We start from the raw sequence: 19,384 nt of genomic DNA, 5'->3' as shown, positions 1-19,384 counted from the left end.
CGTGTGGACCACCTCCCTTCTGGTTAACACATCTTTTCTGTACTAAATCTGAGAACAGTATTTTCCACTGTGTTTACACTCTCATTAAAGCCTCCTGCTTCCTTTCAATACAAGTCACCTTGATGCTGTTTTGCCATTCCTAAAATAACCTCTCGGGTTTTTCCTACAGTCCACGAATCTGAACTTTACATTTTTCTTCGTTTTCTCTGATTATAAAAATAGCTCATGGTCTTCATAGAAAATTAGAGGAACTTTAATTAGAGAAATTCTAATTAGAGAAAACTCTAGAGCAGTACCTGCCCAACAGGACTTTCTGCAGTGATGAAAATGTTCTAGCCGTACTGTGGGATATAGTAGCCACTAGCCCCGGGAGACATTTAAGCACTTGAAATGTGTCTGGAACAAGTGAAGGCCTGAATTTTTTAATTTTTATTTTATTTTAATGAATTTAAATTTGTATAGCTACATGACTTGTGGCTGCCCCATGAGACGCTGCAGCTTTAGAGGATGAAATAAAAATCATATAGTGCAATCCAGAGATATCAACTGTTAACATTTCTGCATAGTTTTCTCTTCCTAGGCTGGTTGATGTAGCTGATGTCACGCTACACAATTTTGCACATTGCTTTTTAAAATACTTCTTACACACAGCAAACATATTTTCCTTAAAAATCTCATTAAAAACATCATTATTAGGCAGTTTGATATCCTCGTTATGCCAAAATTTAATTAATCAGCCTGCTGCGGTTGGACACGGATGCTGCTTCAAGGTTTTCACTGTTATAACTAATGATGCCACAGACATCTCAGCACATCAATCTTATAGAGTTCAAAGAGCTACAGAAATTAACCACAAAACTGTATTTACATTTGAGGCTATCTCTTTTGATTATTTTCCCAGAGTTGGAATTGCTATAGAGAAGACGAACGTTTTGGAGCTTTTACACATGCCTCGTTAGTTTTCAAAACGACAATATTCATTTCATTTTATTTTATCCTAATCTCATTCCTGCAATTTAGGGGCAGCTTCATGGCACCCGCATATTCTTTTCTTTTTTTTTTAACACAGACTTCCCCTTCACGTTGTCACCACGGGAAGCTCGGTGAGGATGAGTATCCTCAGAGCACACAGGATGGGGCTCGTACATACTTGAGCCACGAAAAAGGTATTGAATGTCATGGAAGCCTTGAGTGAATCATCCGCTGCACTTGCACTAGCCTCACCAACAGCTGCCTTTCATGACTTAGAGGGAAGCTTCCGGTCCAAGCTGAGACCTGGGGACAGGGGAAGGTGCCCCTCCAAACCAATATTTTTTTTAAAAAATTGGTTCAGGGACTTCCCTGGTGGTGCAGTGGTTAAGAATCCGCCTGCCAATGCAGGGAACACGGGTTGGAACCCTGGTCCGGGAAGATCCCACGTGCCACAGAGCAACTAAGCCCTTGCGCCACAACTACTGAGCCTGCGCTCTAGAGCCTGCAAGCCACAACTACTGAGCCCTTGCGCCACAACTACTGAAGCCCGTGTGCCTAGAGCCCGTGCTCTGGAACAAGACAAGCCACCGCAATGAGGAGCCCGCGCACCGCAATGAAGAGTAGCCCCCGCTCTCCACAGCTAGAGAAAGCCTGCGCACAGCAATGAAGACCCAACACAGCCAAAAATAAATAAATAAATAAAATAAAAATTTTAAAAATAAATAAATAAATGCCATTTAAAAAAAGGAAGTTGGTTCAACATTTATTTTTGAGGCGAGACGATGCTGCCTGAGCAAAGGATAGAGAAAGGTTCTGTCGTTCAGCCTTCCCCGTTATCACCCAGCTCAGCTCAGGCCTCAAGCCTGTGTATCCTGCTCCAAGCAAGAGCCCTGCTGTGAGCACACCCTGACTTCCCTAGGACGTACTACAGGTGACCCTGTGTCGTTACATGGTCATGCTCGGTCTTGGATATCTCCTTCCTCTCTCCAAGGGCTCTGCCTCTTCTAAATGCAGTGTACTGTCTGTCATTTCATTTCCTGATCCATCTTTATCGGCACCCCAGACTCCGCCTGGCTTCTGTGTCCCTGAACCCAGCTCGGAGTGCTGGGTATGGATCCATTGAGTTCAGCAGCAATCCACCTGGTTGATTCCTGTTTGTTTCACCTTCCCACTTTCCTCTTGTCAAAGCTGTGAAGAAGTAAACTTCAGCCCTACATGAATTTCAGCTACTTTCTGTTTTCTCTAGTGGCTAAAAAGCGTGCAGCAAAACGATGAGAAGAAACTATGCTCTAAATAACCTGGAAAATCAGTCCATGAATAATAGACTTTTACCACCTTGAGTCTCTCCAGGGAGGAATGAACAGGCAGGAACAGGGGATGCAAATCCTTCCAAGGTCCCTAAGATCCATTATGTTTATTTTTTCTTTACTGGGATTACAGGGTACAGTCACGGAAGGTGAAATCAAAAACATTGAAAAACAAAGCTCAGAGCTCATCCTGGAGGTAAACCAACCCCTCTTACCAGCTGTGAAATCTTCCTGATTGAACATGAACTCCCAACTCCACGAGGCACTTTGTCTGCCGTAAATCATGCCCTCTTTTCCTCTCCTGACATTCTCCCAACACTCTTTAGAGAACAGAAAATTAAACATAATTCTCATATCAGTAACACCCACAGCCATGAAAACACACCCTTTTCAGGTTCCAAACTCTAGTGATAGGGTGATATCATGAACACAAAAATTCAGGCCCTATTAGATGTCTGGCCCAAATTCATGTTTTCCATCTGTGGATGACATAACTGGGTCATCAGTCAGTCTGGTCATTCTTCTGGAATTGTACAAGGAGCACATCAAATTCTGTGGTTGAAGATTGCCTTTATTTTTGAAGTTGAGTGGGAAATGCAGGAAAAGAAGCAGGCCGCTTCTGGTTTATGAGCGGCCGTGGCACACAGGAGAGTGCTCTTGGGGGAAAACGTTTGGTTGAAAAGACCAGAGAAAGAAGCATTTATCCAAATGCTTCTGTTTCTGTAACCAGTGCCAGAGAGATCTTCTTTTTATTCCAGGGATACCAGCGTCCAATGTAGGCCTCTCTTTTGAAAGTAGAAATTCAATAATCTATAAACAGTTCATGAGCCCCAGGGAAACCAAGGGAGATTTCATTTTGCATATGGTGTGAGGTAGGGATCCAACTTCACTCTTTTGCATGTGGATATATAGTTGTTTCAGCATCATTTGTTGAAAAGGAGATTACATTTTGAACTTTTAAAATTCTCTGGGGGAAAACAACTAGTTAATTTATTTTTCAGTACTATTCAAAACTTAGTAACTGTTAGGAAGCCCATGATTATATTGCAGTTAAAGCAGTGTATTCTAGAATCCATGTTTAATAAATAGTGATAATCTTCACTGTCAGGAAAAGTTTTCATCCTGAAGCAGAACTAAAATGTAAATGGGCAAGAAGCAGGTAGAGGCAGCCAGGTGAGCTGAATCAGGGGAGGGGCAGAGTAATCAAACCACCCTCAGATCCAAGTGGCATTCTTTAAAATGCTACTTTTTACTTATTTTTCTGAGATAGTTTCATCTCTTTGATTGAGAGGGCATTCAAGGAGGGAGGAAATCTCTATGAGCAGACCTCCCGAGTCCTGCCCACACACCTGACTCCTCTCATCCCTCCAGGCACTGCCCCCAAGTACAGCCCATGCTGAGCATCACATAAGCTCTTCCCCGCGTCCCTGTTGGCCCCTTCTCTTCCCTACTTTGTCTAACAGTTACTTACCCAGATCGGTTCCCTGTGGCTGGAGCCTGAGTGTAACACCTTGTCCACTTCGCGTTTGCCATCCACACAGCAGGACATTTTACTTGTTTAAATAGAGAATACATTTTATTTCCTCAATTGCAGAGGCGAGCAATCCTCGTACATCAGTAGCTCCTGAGAGTGTTGCAATATTTCAGTCCAGTTAAATAATGTATATTCATGGTGGTCATTCTCAGTCATCCAGACAAAATTAAGGATGAAATATTTTCATCAAAAGCAGTCAGGGTGCCGGCATGTAGAAAGGTAGACTTTAATTTTCTGGGAAACTTTACTTGTGAAGGCTACATCTTTGTCTAATAATGGTAGACCAAAACAGTGGCCCAATTTGGCCCAACCAAGCTATGTCTTTTGGTTTTCCTGGAAGTTAGGGATCGAAGAAAATTGTCCCCTGGAACCAGACCACCTCACAGAGCGGGGAAGGGCCACCTGCAAGGACTCCCCTTGTCTCTCTCTCCAGTTCATCCTTCGGGTATCAGCTTGGATGTCCACTGTGATCTCCCAAACCTGAGTCAGATGTCGCTGGTGTGTTTTTCATCAGCAGGTACCATCAAGGCTGACTTTGCCCCTTTGTCTGAGCCTCCTGCAGAGGAGTGATTTCCCTGAGGGCAGGAACTGTGCCCGTCTTACTCATTTATTGTTTCCTCTCTGCCTGGCACAGTGCCTGGTACTTAGAATGTGCTCAAGAAATAGTTGTTGGATGGATGGATGGATGGATCCTAACTTTCCCATCAGCACCACCTCACTTGGGGAAGAAGACACTTGAGCAGAGCAGAAGGGAGCAACAGGCTGACCTGAGAACAGTGCAGGGGACAAACAGAGCAGCACTGAGAATAGCTTAACATTCATCGAGTCCCTACTATGCGCCAGCAACTCCAGGGAGGCCATGCACACATGGGCTCATCTAATTCTGACAACAGCTAAGTAAGACAAGCATCATTTCTGCAACCGGTGCGTATCGTGCATGTACCATGTGCCGGGAACTTGGTGAGGAGCTGGGAATACCGAGTGAACAAGGCAGGCCAGCCCCTCCCCCTTAGACCGTGTGTCGGGTCGAGGGAGACAGACTCATGAGGGACAAACACGGGGGCACTGACTTCAGAGGAGAAGCCCATGAAGATGGTGAGGTGGGCGTGTGACTGTGAGGGGCGCCCGTCACTCTGGACCCGCTGCCCAGAGTGGTGGGCTCTGTGCTGAGCAGTGAGTGGCCAGAAAGAGTGGGGAGTTTGAGGGGCAGGGTCGCCTTGTAGAAAGAGGGTACCCCGGGCAGCTGTGTCTGAAAACAGAAGGAAGGCCAGGGCGCGGGGCAAGGCGGGCCGGGGTCAGGGATTCACTGTAAGTGTGGTGCTGTTCTAGGCCCGCTTCTGCAGGTCAGGCACCCAGGGCCTCAGAGCTTAAATCCCACAGCCAGAAAGAGGCAGAGAGAGGACGGTGAGGTTTCTTCTCTTCGCACTGGGCCAGGGACAACCGTGGCCAGAGCAAATCGTGGCACAGAGGCCGCCGTTCCCGGCTGGCGCCCAGGAGCGTGAGGGGTCGTCGCTGGGGCCCCTGAGTTTGAGTCTTTGCTGGGAGAGAGGACAGGGTCTGTTTATTAAGGCTTCGGTGAGCGCTTCAACTTCATGTAAAGAGAGAAGGAGCCGGGAGGGAAGAGAACTCCTGACGCCCAGATTTCACAGGCGTTGGTGCAGCTCAAATCACCACTGCCTAAGGCTGCAGTAAGTGGTGAGTCTACAGCAGTTTCTCTCTGAGTGTTGGAGGAACTGCTCTGGATCCTTCCATGAAGATGATCCATTTGTCCAGGCCCCGGGTCCCTCCGCTGCTTTCATCAGGCCCTTGGGGGCCAGCCCCCGTGCCCAGGCACGCTGTAGGGGCACCAATGTGTAACTTCATGCCGAGATGCAGAAGTTGCTTGGAAAGATAGTTCCAGGTTCATGGAAAAGCGCATTTAGAGGCTTATTGGCCATGAGCAATTTGGTCTCCCCTCAGGTCCGCCTCCAGCTTTTCCCGGGAGAGGGTGTCATTTCCGAAAGGACACTTAGGGGCCTCCATCTATTAGCATTTCAGTAACCACATGACATCTTTCTGTAGCTCTGACATCGGCACCCAGCACCCTGTGTGGGTTTAACGGCCTCCTCGCCCTAGCAAGCGACCTGTTACAATTCTGAAGCAATTTTCCCATCTTGTCTAGATGGATTTCCAGGTCACAATTTTTGGATAATTACCACGGAGACAGCTGTTTTGTGCAAGGATTAGGTTCAGGCATCTGACAGCGAGGAACCAAGGCAGTTTTACAGATTTTGGCATTTCTTAGTACTTGTGTCTTGCTCAGAAGCCAGCTAGCTGCCTAAGTGCCCCCAATAAAAACTATTTCTAAAAGTTAGTTTGGAAAATGAGTACTTCTTGTCCCATTTTGGTGACAAATGTCTGTTCCGCCTGCTCCAACCGAACGAAGAAAGTCACCAGGCAGGCTCCGGGTAGCCAGGGCAAATCTGACTTCTGAGCTGGGGCTTAGAAATGTAAATTAAATCTAAGAAGCAATGAATGGAGGCAGCAGAGGGTGTCTGTCTTTTTCTGCTTCCAAGCAAGAGCCCACCTGATCCCAGAATCCACAGAGGTAAAAAGAAGTGATCAGAAATGTTCTCCTCCTTCTTCTGGTCAGACATGAACTGACTGCTTTCTGTGTGCTAAGCTGGTCGCCATCGCTGGGGACACCTCAGTGAGCTGGACAGACACCGTCCCGTGCTCCTGGAGCCCCAGCCTCTGGGAGGAGATGACCACACAGGCAATTCCAAACCCAAGTGTGATGTGTGCTCTCCTGAGAGCTGGTCATGCGGGAGTCATGCCAGCATGTGGTTGTGTGTGGCAGGGATCAGGGCACCTGGAATGCATGTGAGGAAGTGACACTTATTCTGAGAATCTGAGATTATCAGATAAAGGTAGAGAGGTAAAGGTGAGAGGCTTTTTCTAAACAGAAGGAACAGCTAGTAAAAGACCAAGATACTAAAAAGTTCTGTGCATGGAAGGACCCGAGGACAGCTCCTCTGCCTGGGGGCAGAGGGTGGGGGTGGGAGGCGGGGAGGTAGAGGGATGAGTGGCAGGAATGAACTAGAGCCCAGAGAGGCCACGTGGGAAAGGACGCTGAGAGCCGTAGTCATGCAGACAAGGAAGGGGGTGGTGTGATTGTCCTACTAGGAAGAAGATTCCAGCTACTGCTTGGGGAAAGGGTTGGAGCCAGACAAGACAGAGGCCCAAGACCAGTTATGAAGCATTTGTAGGAAAGAGAAAATATGTGACCTGGGGAAGACAAGCCTGGGTAGGGGTGGAGGGGAGCATATCTAAGAGGCAGTGCCCAGGGTTCCATTTAGGACAGATTAGGTTTGATGTGTCTGAGGGTCATCCTGGTGGAGATGTCAGGTAGGCAGTGGGATAAAGGCGTCTGAAGTTCAGAGGCAAGGTCTCCGTTTGGCAGTCGAGAGCATTAATGTGGGTTTTCAAGCATAAAGCTCATACAGGAAATAAGTGTAAATAGAGAAGAGAGCCCGGAACCATATCCTGATGTCAGGTAGGAAAAAACCATCCAGTGAAGGAGGCTGAGGAGTGGTCAGCCAGAAAGGGGGAGGACTGGGAGAAAGTGGGGCCCGAGAATGTTTCCAGAAGGAGGGAGTGGCCACATGGAGGAAGGCTTTTTCCAAGGGCCTTCTTCCAAGGCCGGCTGTCTGCCAGCCATCACCTCCTCCAGGAAGCTGCCCCAGCCACGTCCACTGCCTCTGCAGTCACGTGGGCGGTCACCTCCCCTCCGCCTCTGAGAGCAGAACTGTGTCCGACTCAGCCAGCGCGCCCATAACCCACCAGTCGGTTCTCGATGTTTCTGCATCTTCCTTCTCGCCTTTTTAGCGAGCGTTCCTGAATCAGGCTCCTGGTACCTGGATGCTGCTCCAGTTGCCGGACCAGTGTTTCCTTTTACTGAACACGCTGCCCCAGCCCCCAGGGGAAGAAGAGACCTACAGAGCTCTTCCCCACCCCACCCTTGGTTGGCACCTTGCACTTGACCTTGGCAGGAGTATTGACACCATGGACACCAGCAAAATGCAGAAAGCGCTGCCAGGGCCCGTCTAAATACAAGCTGTTCCCACAGACCTGGAAGGGTAACTGGGGATCGTTGGGCGACATGGCAATGAACGGTTCTTCTTGAGGCTGTTCTAACAAGACCCTGGGGGCTACCATGACACCACCCAATCCCCTGAAGGTGAATCTTGCCCTTTAGATTTCAGGTGCTGGTTCAGGAAAATGAGATGATACCTGAGGGAAGACAGGGTCTTTACCGGCCCCCCAGGAAAGGGCTGACCTGAAGCAGATTCAGTCCCACTGTCTATCAAAGTTTAGATCCCCCAGAGACCACTGCATCGTGAGACAAGGATGGGGTGAGGCATTTATTTGGGAGGGAGGGAGGAGGAAAGCCCGGTAGGGAGTGGAGAGGTGTGACGGGAAGGCAGGCAGCAGCAGCAGCCGGAGGGACATTGGTGGGGCGGGTGGCACTTCCGCAGTTCTGGGAGGAGCCCTCAGGCACAGATGCCAGTACTGGCTCTGGGGAGTCAGCTGGCTCCACCGAAGTGGCAAGAGGGTGGGGGCAGCACAGGACCTGGATGGGGCCCCAGGCCTCTGCTGCACGGGCATCTGTGGTTCTTGCTGTGCATTCAGGACTCTTCCAGAAAGGATGGGCGGGAAAGGCCCAGATGCCACCTTGGAGAGTTCTTAGCAGGTGAAGAGAATTCTGGCTTTTTCCCTGTGCCCTGCAAGGTGCAGGGAAGAGTCTAGAATTTACAGGCTGAAGCCCGACTCTGAGTGCAGCCTTGACCCCTTACCAGCTTCGTGGCCGTGTGTGATATTGTGATTTATGATAATATACATTTTACTCTTCGTTTCTAGCACAGGGTTCCTAAAACCCTCAGAATTTCCTGAGGAGAGCTACAAAAGTGTCTTTTTTTCTGTTAATGAGGTGACTTTAGGTCAGCACCTAAGGATGGGGACTGCTTGGCAGGAGAACCAACCCTGTGATTTGAGGGTTGGAACTTTTAGTCGCAACCCCCTGAACTCTGGGGCGAAGAGAGGGGCTGGAGGTGCAATCAGTCACCAGTGGCCGTTGATTTAATCAGTTGTGCCTCTATAATGAGGCCTCCGTAAATGACCAAAAAGGACGGGGTTCAGGGAGCTTCTGGGTTGGTGAACACGTGGAGATTCAGGGAGAGTGCCCACCCCCCGAGAGGGCATGGAAGCCCCCAGCCCTTTCCCCACACCTTGCCCTGTGCCTCTCTTCCATCTGAGTTATATTCTTTTATAATAAACCGGTGATCTAGTAAGGTAAAGGTTTCCTCCGAGTTCTGTGAGCCCTCTAGCAAACTAGTAGAACCCAAGAAGAAGGTTCCTTCTTGGAACCTCCATGGGAACCTCTAATCTATAACCCAGTCGTCAAAAGCACAGGTGACAACCTGGACTTACAGCTGGCATCTCAAGTAGGAGGAGGTGGGTACAGCCTTGCAGGGCTGCGCCCTAACCTGTGGGAGCTGCTGCGGCTTCCAGGTAGGTAGTGGCAGGTTAAAGTGCAGGCCATTCAGCTGGTGTCGCAGAATTGCTTGGATGTGTCGGGGAAACCCACACCCGCACGCTGGTGAGCAGAATCTTACCTTGGTTAAGAGCTTCACTGCCCTGAGCCTCAGCTGTCTCACCTTTACAGGGAGAACAAGCCACCTCGAGGAGTAGCCACTAGAATTCAGTGCAATCCTGTGTTTGTGTGCGTGCTCTGGAACGGAAGGGACTTGGGCACCAGCTGCCTTTAACGTGCTGCTTTTCTGTCGGCTTGTTCACTTTCTGACATCATTTAATTGTTCAAGGAGAGAGATCCCCGCCCTGTGATGTTATACAACGTAAAGTCACGGCTGGACACATCCATTTGGAACCAAAACCCAAGCTAGTGTTCAAACTACCCAAGTCAGAAAATGCAAAGGACACACCACATGTGTTCCAAGTTATAAACCAAATTAGAGAAAATCCAGGGGCTTCTTGTTTTTCTGAAAAGAATTTGCTGGTTGGGTGGAGCTGACCTCAAAACATACAGAGATTTTAAACTGTAATGTGGGGAGAGTTGGAGTCTTTGAGGCTGGGGGTTTAGGTCCTCAAACAAACGGTGTAGGATTCAGGGAGCTGTTTTATGAGCCACGTGCACACGGGAAACTAGGGGTGTCATGGTCTCTGTGTGCGTCCCTACTAAAAACCACACATCGACGGAACCTAAATTCCTGTTGACTTGGGAACAAGCCAGCCTCCTGTTTCCTCTCCAACAACTGCCAAGAGGGAATTGGGGAATGAAAATTCGTAGTTTTGAAGGCAAGAAATAAAAACAATGTTAAATGTCAGAGCTGAGCAATCCGAGTGTGTTGCCTGCTCTCAGAAGGGCATTGCCATGGGGACTCCCTGCCTTTGCACTTCCTGGGCCTCTCATCTCTGAGGCAGGAGCAGGGAGACGACAGTTTAGGTCCACACTGTGCAGCTGGAGCTCCAAGTCTTTTCCAGAGGTTAGCATCTTAGCTAACCCTAAGATTGTCTGGCTTAGCAAGCCCCCAAGAAACTAGTTGTTCGGGAGGGTTGATTTGCTGCCCTCAGGGAAACTTACTGGGGTAACGAAAATGTTTTATATTCTCGTTGGGGTGTGGGTTACCTGGGTACATGCATTTGTCAAAACTCATCCAGCAGCCCACTTGAGATCTGTGCATTTTACCATATGCAAGTTTGCCTCCACTGGGGGGAAAATGGTAATTTTGGTGCCCTCTGACTTTCTTGCTTAAAAAGATCAGGCTTAAAGCCAACCTTCACTGTGGTCAGTCTCCCCACCCAGCTCTCCAGTCATGCCCCTTGCCATCCAGCCTCACTGCCTTACACATAACACACACACACACACACACACACACACACACACTCTCCCTCTCTCTCTCTCTCTCTCTCGCGGCATCACCAGCAGATGCTCACTTAAACATACAGTGTGTGGAGTTAGGGGGGCAGTTAGGTGCTGTGTGGAATGACAAAAAGCTCAAGACCCAGGCATCTGCCCTTAGAGCACTGGCACTAGCTGGGGAGGTAAGAAGCCGGCCCCCCCGGGGAAAGTTAGGATGAGATCAGCGTCAGCTGGGGGATAAAGCCAGCAGGGGCCCAGTGAACTTGGAAGAGGCAAAGGACCTAGGGAGGGATGGGCAGAGTAGAAGTGGGAAGGAGGTGAGGGCCCCATCTGACTCAACTGCATGTTCCCAAAGAGGATGGGCGTGGGGGGAGGCGGTGAATTGCTCCAGTTTGGTAAGGGCCACCAGTGCCTGATGGCAGAGAGGGGCTGCCAGCATGTGAGCTGGTGCCTTTGAGGTCCCGGAGGAGTCCCGAGCTGTCTTCATTCTCTTCATTCTCCTGTCTCCACTGTCAGCCTCTTTTCATTTTGCCTGTGTTATAAAATCAATACACACTAATAGCCCCAAACTAGAAGCAGCCCACCAAGAGGAGAATAATTAAACAATCCATCATATATGTACGCTGTTATAAAAGAACTGAGCATATTTGAAAGTTGCTGAGAGAGTAGATCTTAAAAGTCCTCATCACAGGAAAGAAAAATGTTTGTAATTATGTATGGGGACTGACTGTGGGGATCATTTCCCAGTATATACAAATATCAAGTCATGATCTTGTAAACCTGAAACTAATGTAATGTTAGATGTCCATGATACCTCAATAAAAAAATGAAATGAGCTATCAATGCAATGAAAAACATCAAGGAATACATTTTAAAAAATCGTATGCTGAGTAAAAGGATCCTGACAGAAAAGAGTGCACACTGTGAGATGCCATTTATACGACAGGCTAAACCAACGTATGATGGAGAAGCTTAGAGCAGTGACTACCCCTGGGTGAGACTGGCTGGGAGGGCAAAGGAGAGCTTTCTGGGGCGATGGAAGTGCTCTACGTCACGGCTGGAGTTTGGGGGACATGGGTGTATGCATTTCTCAAAACACATTGAATGGTGCAATGCTGATTTGTGAATTTCACCATATGGAAATAGCATCTAAATGTGAAAGAGCTGTGAACTACTAGTGAACCCTGTGTAGTGAGATGCAGGCTGAAGTGATGGGGGTGACATGTCCTAGGTTACTTTGAAGTTCATTAAAAAAATAAGATGCTCTGATTCTTTCAACTTTTCTGAATGCTTAAAAGCATTCATAGTAAAGTGTTGGGTGAAAAAAAAAAAGCTATGCACACTTAAAAAAAGTGGGGAAGGGAGACAGGGAATTTGGGGCAGGGATTGCATTGCTTCTGGAACATCATCCAGGGTCTCTCTGGCCAGTCCCCCCTGCCCCACAGAAGCACTGCCCTTTTTGTAAACCACACGCAAAATGCCACATCAAGGGCATTCCTGATCGTTCACCGATTATATATCAAGCACGTGGTCTGTGCCCAACCCCGTGCCAGGGGGAGGATGAAATGCCATGGTCCCTGCTCTCATGGGGTTTGTCACCTACTGAGGCATTGACCAGGGAGCTGCCAGGTGACGACTGTATCAAAGTAGCAGCTGGGGGACCAGGGAAGTGGGCCCAGGCAGATCATGAGTGGATGGAGAATAATGGCCCAGATTTATTGAGGACTTTATACACCAGCTCCTATTCAAGCTTAACATGGATTAATTCAGTTAGTACTCATAACCACTCCCTAAGGTGGGAACTGTGTCGTCCCCATTTTATACATCAGAAAACTGAGGTTTGGGGAAGTTAAGTCACTTGTCCATGATTATATAGCGAGTGGGTGACTGAGCGGGAAGCTGGGTCTGGAGCCCATGCCCTAAACCAGGGGTCGGCACACTTTTTCCAGAAAGGGCCAGAGAGGAAATACATTAAGCACTGTGGGCCATACCATCTCTGTCAGAACTACTCGGCTCTGCCACTGTAGCATGAAAGCAGCCACAGACAATGTGTCAATGAATAAGCTGAGTTACAATAAAGTTTTATTTATAAATGCAGGCCATGGGCCAGTTGTGGCCCATGGGGTCACATGGGCCACAACTGGCCCATCGCCTGCATTTGCCAACCCCTGACTCCAACCACCGATAGTCTCCAGTGGCTGGAGTTGTTCATGTTGGAGCAGAGGCAAGTGAAGGAACCCTAATTCCTGACAGTCATGTCCATGGGGAAGTGGAGGTTCAGTAAGGTAGCAAGGAACCGATGGAGGCGTCGAGATCCCAGGTCTCTAATTAACAATGAAAAAACAAAAATACACCCCTGGGTGCGTGTGGCAGTCCATTAGCCAAGGAAGCTGCAGAGAAAAAGGTGAAAAAGTGAAAAATACTCAGAAACCCCACAAAAGTTGGTTGTCTTTAGAGACAACTTACAATTTCAGCAGCACTGTCCTTTGAGACTTTATGTGAATGTAGACAAGGTGGAGTTCCAAAGCTTTGGTTGAACATGATTCCTTTTGAAAAACCTTGGCCAAAGAGAACTGTCCTGCTTTGCCTTGCTTTCACTGCCTCTTGGTTTCTTAAGGGCAGGAAGTCACTTTACTCAATCCTTGTTGCTGACAAGGATTGGAGCCTGGAGCTCACAGGGCGAGCTGGGCTGGGAATGCAATGACCCCCTTCTTGGAAGAATCCACGCAGTGTTGAGAATTAGGAGCTCAGAAGAGACTCTCTTTCAGTACAAGTCATTTGTGATATACTCCTGGGTGTTGGCCTCTTTATACTAACACAGCTGATGAGAGGGGGAAACTCTATCCACAGCCTGGCTGAGGGTCTGCAGGGAGTTAAGCTACCAGCTGGACTGAGATGGGGCTGATCTCCCATTTGTCTGCGATGGATTCACCGGGTCAACCCATTGCTTTAGTGTCACGGAGATGATTTGTGTCCCTTAGTCTTCGGGAGGCATATGGTATGGGAATAATTTCCCAGCTGGGGTTCAGCAGATGGTTTGCTCACAGGGATTGTGTGGGCAGGGGAGAGTCCGGCCCATTCCCTCTGACAGAACATCGCTTAGTGAGATGTGTTAGGCTTCTGGGTCCCCACAGAAAGGGTTGGCTATTTAGGGCATGCACTGTCCTGTCACCAAAAGATGAACTAACACACCTAACTACAGAGACACCCACAGGTTACCATACCCACACCTGGGGGTGAACTGGGGCAAGGGTGGCAAGAGGCACCTTGAACCTTGTCCAAACCACTCCTACTAATAATCACCACTTAGTTCTGTAATGAAATCAATCAACCTGCCTCATTTTCCTTTCTGTGAGCACAGGTGAGCCTTTGACTCCCAGCAGGACAGCGTACATTGCTGGGGGTCGGCAGTAGTCCCCCAACCTGCTTGCGCATAAGAGTTTCCACGAGAACCGGGGAAAAATGAATGTCAAAGTCCCATCCTCAGGACTCTTGGAGGTCAGAAGTGGATTGACCCTTAGGACTTTCTCTTAAACTTTCTCGTGCATCCGAACTGTCTGGAGGGTCTATTAAAATACAGGTTGATGAGCCCTGTTCCCAGATTTTGCTGATTTGGGAGGTCTGGGTGGGGCCTGAGATTCTGCGTTTCTAACAAGCCTCCAGGTGACACTGTTGCTTCTGGTCAGGGGGGCGCCCTGTGAGCACGGCTGCCCCGAGGCACCCCTCCTATTTCCAGGCAGCCGGCCTCAGGACCCAGGACAAAGCAGAAGGGGCATCTTCTCGACACCATGGAAGAAACTTTACCATCTTTGTCGGCCCGGTTGGCCCCTTAATACTCTCTATCTGCTCTGTCCAGTACTGCAGCCACTACTCATATGTGGTTCTTCTAATGTAAATTTGAATTAATTAAAGGTAAGATTAAAATTTTTGTTCCTCTATTGCTTGAGCCACCTTTCAAGTGCTCAAGAGCCCCATGTCCCTAACGGCTACCATACTGGACAGCACAGATGTAGGACATTTCCACCATTGCGGGAAGTTGTACTGGACAACGCTGTTCCCTAAGAATTCCGGAAATTGGTTTTTTTTCTTCAAAGTTTGCCAGTTAACCCCACTGTATTACTGTGAAAAACAAACAAAACAAAATCTCAGAAATGGAATGTTAACTCTTTCCTCTTCTTTGCTTGCTCAAGATAGCAACCCTCACTCACCACTTCCCATCAAGTTTGGGTGAAGGTCACAGACATTTGAATGCAACAGAGATAAAAAGTTTCGTAATATTTTTCAAAATGTTGCTCCCGTGACCCATGTTATTAAATTTACCCTAAAAGTTGTGTGTCGAGCAAGCTGAAGCTCCCTGGACGTCAGGTGCCCAGGAAATAAGAATTAGGCCACATAGGATGGAGAATTCAAGTGGCCGAGGGGCAGTCAGTGGACACCTGCTGGAGGCTGAGAGGGCTCAGGCTGAGGCTGGACCAGACAAGGGTGCACCCTGGGTGTCCAGGAAATCGCCCGTCCCTACTGCGGAGCTGCCGTTTGCTCTCCATCCCTGGACTCGCTGGTACTCACTGCCCCGCACTCCACAGACATGCTTTCAGGAGCCTGACTCCATGTCATCCTTTCTTACAGATTCGGCTAAACAGCAGGGGACTGATCTACTCCGTGGGCTTGCTCCTGGCCTCCGTCTTTGTCACGGTGGGTCTGCAGCTCTCTCCACTCTCCAGTTCCCATGTTCTCCCCCCCACCCCCGTGGGTTCTGTGGCTACAGTTTGTTTGGACACCAGATGGGCGTGGCCTTCTGGTGGATGGAGACAATCAGCCACCAGATGCCCCATCTCATGGCTGTTTCTTCCAGAAGTGGATCCTGGCAACCCATGAGAAAGCCTTCTCCCTCTCTGAAAGGAGCCAGCCTCCTCTCAGAAGCTGGGTCCATCTCATGTCAAACACAAATTTTTATCAGAAGTCAAAGGGAGATCCCACTTTTTCTGCAAGATTAGTCGACAGAAGGTTATATCCCAATTAACTGACTATTCCAGGTTACCAAACATCTTCATAAATCCATGGATTTGACCAATACTCAAAGACCGAGAACAGACTTGATTGACAGTGCACTTTTATGCCACTGCACTACCTTGGCCATCACATCCATTTGTACGATTTAATATTCCAACTCAACTGACACATTTGGTGGGAACAAGTTCACACCACCACACGGACTGATCCACTTGACTGTTAACATACACATATGTTACTGAATTTAACATACACATATGTTAACATACACATGTGTTACTGAATTTTCACAATAAGAGACGCAGTGTGTTTTCTCCTGAATTTTTCAAGGAAATACTCATTGAATCACACCTGGTAGGTGAACATACATATACTAGAGAACGGGAATTCAGAAGGGCAGGAGAAGTAATTTACAGGATCAGGATGCAAGTCCAATGTCAAGGTTTTACCAAAGGAAATACTGCCTTACACAAAAGTGAAAACCCATATAAATCGATTCTTCTGCCGTTTAGGAGATTCTTCAGGTGGGTATGACTTAGGGTTATACTTGTAATGGCCACGCACTGTGCTTAATGCGCATATTCCCGCATCTGGAGCTCACCAACCCCCCACCCCACCCCGTGAGGTAGCCACTGATATCAGCCCCATTACCCAGGCCTGTAGGGAAGTTGTGTGTGACACCGGAGTGCTCGCTTCTAGCTTCGGGGCATCCCTGTGCTCCTCTGAAGCCCTACAATGCTGGGAGACGGGGTTCACCACTGACCAGCTGTCCAAGCTGGGCTGTTGAAGGGCTGAGAAGAAGTAGGTTTGGGGAGGAAGAGTTCAGACATCTTAAGTCTGCAGCGCCTATCTGACATACAAGGGGACAGTTCTGGACAGCCTTTGGAAAGACGAGTCCCAGTTCAGGAGCAATCCCACGCTGGACACGCCAGAACACAGGAGGGGTTTAGAGACGAGGAGTTGGAGGAGACCCGCAACGGAGTGAGCATAGACAGGAAAGTGAGGCCTAAGTGTGAGTCCCGGCGCCCTCGGACAGTGAGAGGTCAGGATGAGGGGACAGGGTCGCAAAAGGAACAAAGAGGGAGCCATCGGGGAGGCAGGAGGGAAACCTGGCGCGCGGCTTCAGGGAGCCGGGGGCGGGGGGCCGGGGCGGTGGGCGGGGAGTCCAAGGAGAAGGACTGGGCGGGCCCCGCCCCGCGCCCTCTGACCCCGCTCTGTGCCTTGCAGGTGTTTGGCGTCCATCTGAACAAGTGGCAGCTGGACAGGAAGCTCGGGTGCGGGTGCCTTTTCCTATACGGCGTGTTCCTGTGCTTCTCCATCATGACTGAGTTCAACGTGTTCACCTTCGTGAACCTGCCCATGTGCGGGGACCACTGACCCGCGGCCGCCGCCAGCCGCGGCCCCTCCTTCTGTGCAATACGAGCCCGGCGCCCGAGTCCGGCCCCGCGGCGTGGTCTCTGCGCTGCCCACCGGCCTCCGCTCCCGCCCCCGGGTCCCCCCGCCCCGCCCCCGGCCCCCTCCCCGCTCCCCGCCCCCCCCCGCCCCGGCTCCGCCTTCCCGCCTCCTCCGCGTGAAGACTTAACGACACCCGCGTGAATTTTCAAGCTACATTTTTGAACAGTGACTGAGATTCTAGAAAAACTGGCTGCTAACTGGCCCAAGCCAGGTAAAACTTAGTACATCCCTCGTCCTTTTTTAAGTTATTGGATGGAAGACTAGCCTAATTTATGACCCTAGACTGTGGAAGGAGAGAGAGGAGAGGGTCCATTGATGGTAGGGAGTGTTTGGGATTTCCTTATATTTGGCGCTGATTCCTAGGTTACTGGGTCTGGGGGGCTGTTTGGCTTTGGGGGATCTCCCTTTTTCTTCCTTTGCTTCCAGAGATTGAGAGTTTTTCTTGCATCTTCTTTCACTGGGCTCTGGGTCCGCCGATGACCCACGGGTGTCCCAGCTGCGTCCTCTGGGGTCGAGTCCCCGGTGCTTTGGAGCTTGTATGGATTTAGTGCTGATCCGAGGAGCGGCTGGCGAGGCCCTGGGACAAAGGCGTGACACGTCACACCCGGGGGTCTCTGCCAAGCCCTGCAGGCCTTCCCTGGGGCGCAGGGTTTTACGGGGAAGAAGATAGCTGCCCACCTGTACGTTTTGACCATCACTCTCTCCCCAGGTTCCTTCTAGCCTCTCAAGCAATAGTGGTTGCCCGCCTGCCAGAGGCCTTTGACTCAGGGCCCCGGTTAACCTCTCCATCCGAGAGCGCTAGGCAGCGAGCTGCAGGAGCTTCCCCGCCTGTGAGTCCCCGAGATGTGCTCTCTTTGCTTGGTGTTTGGGGTGACAGGGAGTGACCCAGAGGCCAACACCGCTTTACGCGCAGAAGGTACAGACACTGGTTTCTCGGGAAATGGAGAGACGCGCACTTTGCACAGACGTGGCCCCTCGGTATTGAGTACACTGGACCCTGACCGTTGGCTCGAGGGCCAGCGTTCTAACTTCGGGACGCCGCCGCCCAGCTGTCCCAGCTCCACCGCTCCCTTCGGGGAGGTGGGAGGGCGGGGGGGGGGGGGCGGGCGGGAGGTACAGGAAGGAGAAAAGAGAACTGACACCTGGGAAACCGCAGAATGTGTTCAGTGCAGACTCGCTCAAGGGCATAAGTTATTGTGGACGTTGTTGCCCATCACTGCTCAGCAGCCCTGCTAGGTTTTGTCTGATGCTGGATTATTACGCAGATAATTCCACCGAGTCGAGACCCACCCATGCTTGTTATACTTGTATTTATTGAAACTGTGGATTCTTGCCCGTGCCGCCCCATGTATTTACTTTAAGCACTGATCACTTATTCATTCGGTATGGTTTTCCCCGTCCCTTGTACACATTCTGGTATGAATTGTAAAAATAACCTGCTACAGATGGGTCGAATGTTTGTCGATGGTGCAGACTGAGGCCGGCGTTCGCCGAGGGGCACCTGCCGGCCGGAGGAGCGGGAGAGGAAATCACCACTTCGGGCTCTCAGAGCCAAGACACACATGGATTCTGTTACACATTTTGCACTGGTTTACAGCGATTGTTTTCTCGGACGGTTAGTGTAAAATAAACTTCTCTGTTCTGTATCTTTCCTTGAGCTGCGCTCTTTGCTTTCTCCCCTGGAGTGAGGAGGATGCAGGGAAGGTAAAAAGATGGTGTCACCACGTGTTTACTGTTTCTGGGTTGACGCACGTGGAAAGCTGGTCCGTGTCTGGCAGATTGCAGGTACGACGAGGTGACAAATCATGGGTCCCCTCTGAATCTTGAAGGGACTCTGGGCCTGTTGTCCTGTAGAATACATGCGATGTTATATTAGGAATTCTTTCAACTGGATGTGAGAGGAAGAGCATTCCAGATCTGACAGTGATGTCCAGCAGGGCTCAAGTCACCATCCTGTCTGATTTTACTAGTTTTCAACTGTGAAAGTTAAGACTTCCCCAAAGTGGATACCTTAAGAAAGACAGTAACGCATAATCGTAATAAGCCATATTCTAGATGACTCTCAAGCAATCATTACAGGGGACTTCCCTGGTGGTCCAGTGGTTAGGACTCCATGCTTCTACTGCAGGGGGCACATGTTGGATCCCTGGTTGGGGAACTAAGATCCCGCATGCTGTGAGGTGCAGC

The 19,384-nt window shown here is 49.6% G+C and overlaps 1 protein-coding gene across 2 annotated transcripts in view; it reads left to right on the top strand.

The window, feature by feature from the left end:
- The window catches only part of SLC24A3 (solute carrier family 24 member 3), a 472,654-nt gene extending 453,831 nt beyond the window's left edge, over positions 1 to 18,823 (top strand). For both annotated transcript variants that reach the window (XM_036827175.1, XM_036827174.1), the window contains 2 exons: positions 15,359 to 15,424; positions 16,970 to 18,823. In XM_036827175.1, coding sequence (XP_036683070.1) covers positions 15,359 to 15,424; positions 16,970 to 17,070 — 167 coding nt within the window. In that variant the 3' untranslated portion in view covers positions 17,071 to 18,823. The remainder of the gene's footprint in view (positions 1 to 15,358; positions 15,425 to 16,969) is intronic.
- The last annotated feature ends 561 nt before the right edge of the window (positions 18,824 to 19,384 follow it).

Source organism: Balaenoptera musculus, chromosome 15 (assembly GCF_009873245.2).
Source record: "Balaenoptera musculus isolate JJ_BM4_2016_0621 chromosome 15, mBalMus1.pri.v3, whole genome shotgun sequence".
Classification (NCBI taxonomy): domain Eukaryota; kingdom Metazoa; phylum Chordata; class Mammalia; order Artiodactyla; family Balaenopteridae; genus Balaenoptera; species Balaenoptera musculus.
Note: the sequence above shows the minus strand (reverse complement) of the source record. Positions and strands in the feature narration are given on the sequence as shown.